The 4687-nt window shown below is 54.3% G+C and overlaps 1 protein-coding gene across 4 annotated transcripts in view; it reads right to left on the bottom strand.

Annotated features, from left to right (window-relative positions):
* The window catches only part of ST5 (suppression of tumorigenicity 5), a 104322-nt gene that overhangs the window by 3440 nt on the left and 96195 nt on the right, over positions 1 to 4687 (bottom strand). For all 4 annotated transcript variants that reach the window (XM_006763485.2, XM_006763483.2, XM_006763484.2 and 1 more), the window contains exons 15-17: positions 1721 to 1898; positions 1387 to 1428; positions 369 to 480 (exon numbers count right to left, since the gene is read on the bottom strand). In XM_006763485.2, coding sequence (XP_006763548.1) covers positions 369 to 480; positions 1387 to 1428; positions 1721 to 1898 — 332 coding nt within the window. The remainder of the gene's footprint in view (positions 1 to 368; positions 481 to 1386; positions 1429 to 1720; positions 1899 to 4687) is intronic.

Below are 4687 nucleotides of genomic sequence, written 5' to 3'. Positions count from 1 at the left end.
GAGGTAGCTTTGTAGCTAGGCCGGCAGTCGCCAACCTTTCGGACCTCAGGGACCACCAGTGGTCCGTGGTTGGCGACCGCTGGCCTGGGCCACTGGAGAAGCAGCCCCAATATTATGTTCCTGAGCTCGCTCTGATAAAATACCACAATACTTCTCTCCCCTCAGATGTAGTCAAGCCATAACTCCCTGAACCCCACCAGCGGTGCGGCTAGAGAATTCTAGGTTAGCGTGAGATCAAGGTCCTACAACTAGAACCTCATCAGCCTGAGGGCCTGGTGCACAGAACCAGGGTCCCGCCCGATGAGGCCCAGGCCCAGAGCAGAGAGCGTGGAGCCAGAGCTGACTGTGTGGCAGCAAGCCTCACTCACCATCGTCGGAGTCGCTGTCAGAATCCTGGGAGATCAGTTCGTTCTTCCTCTCTAGAGCCTGCTCCAGAGCCGCCTGCAACTTTCTAGGTAACAACGTGTCTTCATCATCCATCTGCAGAAGGAAAATGCGGGGACAGTGATTAATAACGGACAGTGGCTGAACCCTTACTACGTGCCACGCCCTGTATGAATAGCTTACATGTACACTCCTTCAATTGTCCCAATAACCCTGATACTATTTATCAGTCTCACTTTAAGATGAGAAGCTGAGGTTAAGAAACCTGTCCAAGGTCACATGAATAAAAAGTGGTAGAGCAGGTGGCATTCACAGGACCAGCGAAGGGTTCCTTCCTACCCTGACACCCCGACGAAGTCTCCCCTATTCCCCCAGCTTTAGCTCCAGGAGGAAGCGCAGCTGGTAGGGGTGGGGAGACTGTCTCAGGCGAGAGGTTAAGCCACCGTTCCCGTCTCTACAAGGTGTCTGCACCTTGATGCCTGTACCCAGGAGACTAAACTCTGTCAATACGACACTGGGCTGGGCTGTTTGTAGACAGCCAGCAGGATTTCCAACTAACAAAGGCTTTTGAAGTTAACCTTTACATCCCACGGCATTCTATGCATCCTGTGTACTCAGCCCCCAGCAACGTTTCAAAGCAGGTGCTACCACCCTGCCTGGTTTAGAGATGAGAACTCGGCTCAGAGAAGCTCAGAGCCTGTACAAGACCAGGTGGCTCAAAGGTGGCAGAGCCCAGAGGTCACGTCTTTAGACCTACAGGCCCTGTCGTCTGCACTCCCACACGCCTTCTAGAAGCTGATGGTGCCAGCAAGAAAGGCAGACCCTGCTGAGGTCAAGACCGCTCAGATCAGTGTCTCCCATCCTTGTCTATTCTGTGAATACGGGACCCAGAGAGCTTAACAAGCAGGTGGTGGAGGCGTGCAACCGTGCTGGCTGCTCTGGAGTCTGCACTGAACAAGCACCCACCCCAGGGCAGGCCACGTTCCAGCGTCCCACTCTTACCTGCCGGATGAATCGGTCCGATCCCAGATTCACCATCAGTGCCTGAGGAAAAGAGGCATCAGCAACAGTGATTCAGGGTATGAATCCCTGCAATGCCCTCCCCAGGCCTCCAGACCCTAGATCCCAGGGTCAGATAACAGGAATAACTCCAGCCAAGGACAGCCCTCCCAGGGAGAAAGGATGAGCTGGGTAGAGAGGCCCAGAGGGCACAAAAGAGAAAATCCCAGTGCTTTCTCCCCTCCACTCCCCCTCTGCCCTTCTCTCCTGGGGGTTTCTGTTCCTCTGTCCCTTCCTCCTTCCAACCTCCCGCCAGCTGGTTCCCCAGGTGGCCCACCTCCTCCACCGGCAGCTCCTTCAGTTTGGGAAGGGAGCTGGAGAGCAGGCCAACCAGGAAGGGGGTAGGACAGCAGACGATGTCAATCATGGAGGCCGGGAGGACAGGAATGAAGGTATGCTGCCAGGAGAAGGGGTAGAGCAAGGCCACCACGGCGTGGGAGCAGCTGGACAGGGTACTGGTGGACAAAGAGAGACACAGTGCCTGAACCCAGACCCCGCACCTTCGAGGAGGGGGAGGTGGAGCCTGTTGGGGCTCAGAGCATCCTTTAATGTTAAACCTCCCAGTGCAACAAAAATCAATGCTAATGGGGCTCGGGTCTGGGCCTGACGCTACAGGCCAGTGAAGCCCCCACATTCCGTCAGGGCCCCAAGGACATTGCTGCTACCCTCTTTGGTGACTACCTAGAAACAGCCAGGAAGGCAGGTAGCAAAGAACACACACAGGACTCACATATACCCTACTCTCCCCAAAGGGCCACCCAAATGCACAGGCAGGCCTGACTAGTGCAGGAGTATCAGCTCAGGCCGGGAGCACAAAGGTAAAGTGAGTCAGCGCTGGTTACAAATTCATAGCGTGCAAGAGCTGGAAGGCCCTATAGAGATCATCTCGTCAATTCCGCATTTTACAGCTGGGGCCACCAATACCCGGGCCAGTTTACTCATAAGTGGCAGACCCACAACACAACCAGGCTTCCTGTCCCCCAGCCCAGCATGACTTCACTGTTCTGCCCTCCAGCCATCCCTTCCTCTCCTTGATTGGAAAAAGTGGTCTGAGGCCCACTGACTGAGGTCAGGGGGCTGGCACCACTCTTGCCATCTCAGGCTCCAAAAAATTGCCACAGGTCTCAGTGGGGTCATCCCTCTCTTGACCTAGAGGGGGCTCCAGGCCTCTATGCCCAGGGCTGGCCTGTCCAAGCAGAATGGCCAGTGGGAGCCGGAGGAAAATCTCTAGGATGCTAGCTAGGAGGTATAAATGCGAGTGCACACTCCCCAGGTGCACTGAGGGCTGGTGAAGGGCACCAGCAAACAGGAGACACACCTGGCCTGGACTGTCCATCTGCCAGGAGCATAGTCCAAGGCCCTCCCCTAGGGACCATGTTACAGATCAGGAGACAGAGGCCCGCAGTCAAGACCACTTTTAAGCTTGACTCTCCCACCCTGTCCTCCACATCTGGTCCCACCCATTAGCCATAAAAGCTTGGTCTCTGTGGGATCAGCTCCATAGCAACTGTAGGGAGCGACTATAGGGTTAAGCCTCGGACTGACCTGTTGGCAAAGCCACAAACAAGTCCCAGTTTAGAGGGCACAGCCCTCTTAGCATAATTAAGCTTGACCTTATGACCCTCCCTAGATCTTATCTGGGAAGCTAATGGGCTGTGGGAGGTACAACAAGTGCTGGCAAAACAAGTGAAACTCACAAGAACACTGTAACTATGGAGACCACTACCTTGTTTACCTCTGGCTATAAAATAAAGGCTCAGCTTGGGGTCTAGGTCCCTCTCTGTGGCCTTAGCCAGGCACAGGAAGATCCACCTAGAGCAGTGGTTCTCAGCCTTGGCTGCGCATTAGAATCACCTGGGAATCTTTTTAAAATCCTGATTTCTGGGCCTCACCCTCCGGAAATTCTGTTTCTTTGTTACTAATGTTGTGGTCCCACCCCATAACAAAGAAACAGAATTTCCACTGAACCCTTGGCTGTGCTGGCATGGCACAAGGGACTCTTGCCCTTTCACGACTAACGTCCAAGCAGTTAGAGGACATGGTTTTCTGACACGACAGAACAGACCCCTCTTCTAGAAGGATCTCTGGATGTTCACGAGTGTTTCATCAGCCAGTGCTTTGCTTGACTGTCCTTGAGGCAGACACAGGTGTCCTGGCCCCGAAGCCCTTCCCCTGGGCACAGCCTCTCCCCACACCCCAAGGAGAGCCACCTGAAAAAGGTCTGGAAAAAGGATGTCTCAGGGCCTGGGGACACTGATCTCCACCGTCTCTTCTGATCGCCACAGAGCTCATGCACACGTGCACACACACATCTCACAAACGTGACAACGGAACCCAGCCAGAGGGACAAAGGACTGCGGAACACCTAACACACGAGGCATGGAGCCTGAGCTGCTGCACTGCTGAGCCCTGACCGCCGTCGGGCCTGTGCGCCCTCCTGGGCTCCCTACCTGCCCCTCCTGTCAGAGGCAGACCGGAGCAGGGGGACATCTTTTCTAAGACCTAAGACTGGCAGAACTCAAATGCCAGGCCAGGCCCAGGGCAGGGCCTGGGGCACTGTCCTCCCAGAAGGGTCCTGAAATGTGCTCAGAAGGCAGAAACAACCACAGAAACAACAGCTGTGCTCATATCCCGATGGAGCTGGGCTAACGGTGGGGTGGCAGAGAGGATGCCCCCAGTGAGGGAGTGGTATGGCACATAGCAGGTAACTTAATAAACACCTGAATGAATGAGTTCTGCCACCCTGGAGAAACCACTGCTGCCTGTGACGGGTTATTTGACCAAAAAAAAAAAAAAATAGATAATGTGCTGCCAATATCTCATCCTCTCCTTGCCTGGCCCACCTCCATACATACTCTTTGCTATGGTCTGTTTGTGTCCCCCCCAAATTCATATGTTGAAACCCTAACCCCAAATATGACATTAGGAGGTGGGGCTCTGGAAGGCTTGGGTCCTGAGAAAGAAGCCCTCATAAATGGTACTAGTGTTCTTAGAACAGAGACTGCAGAGATCACTAGTCCCATCCACATTGGCTTCTTCTGGGACACCTCGTGTCCAGTGACACTTCTGCCACTCTGCAATGGCCACAACCAGATCTTGGCATCCAGACCTCCTCTAAAATCATCAATGCGAACGCTTCGGACCAAGACTTGTGACCCATCCAGCTCTTCCCCTACTCCTCCTAAGCCAGCCTCCCTGCTCCAGGTCCTGACGTCTCCTGTTCCTATCCTCGTTACTGGCCAGC

Source organism: Myotis davidii, unplaced genomic scaffold (genome assembly GCF_000327345.1).
Source record: "Myotis davidii unplaced genomic scaffold, ASM32734v1 scaffold118, whole genome shotgun sequence".
NCBI lineage: Eukaryota > Metazoa > Chordata > Mammalia > Chiroptera > Vespertilionidae > Myotis > Myotis davidii.
The sequence above is the reverse complement of the archived record's forward strand: the minus strand, read 5'-3'. Positions and strand labels throughout refer to the sequence as shown.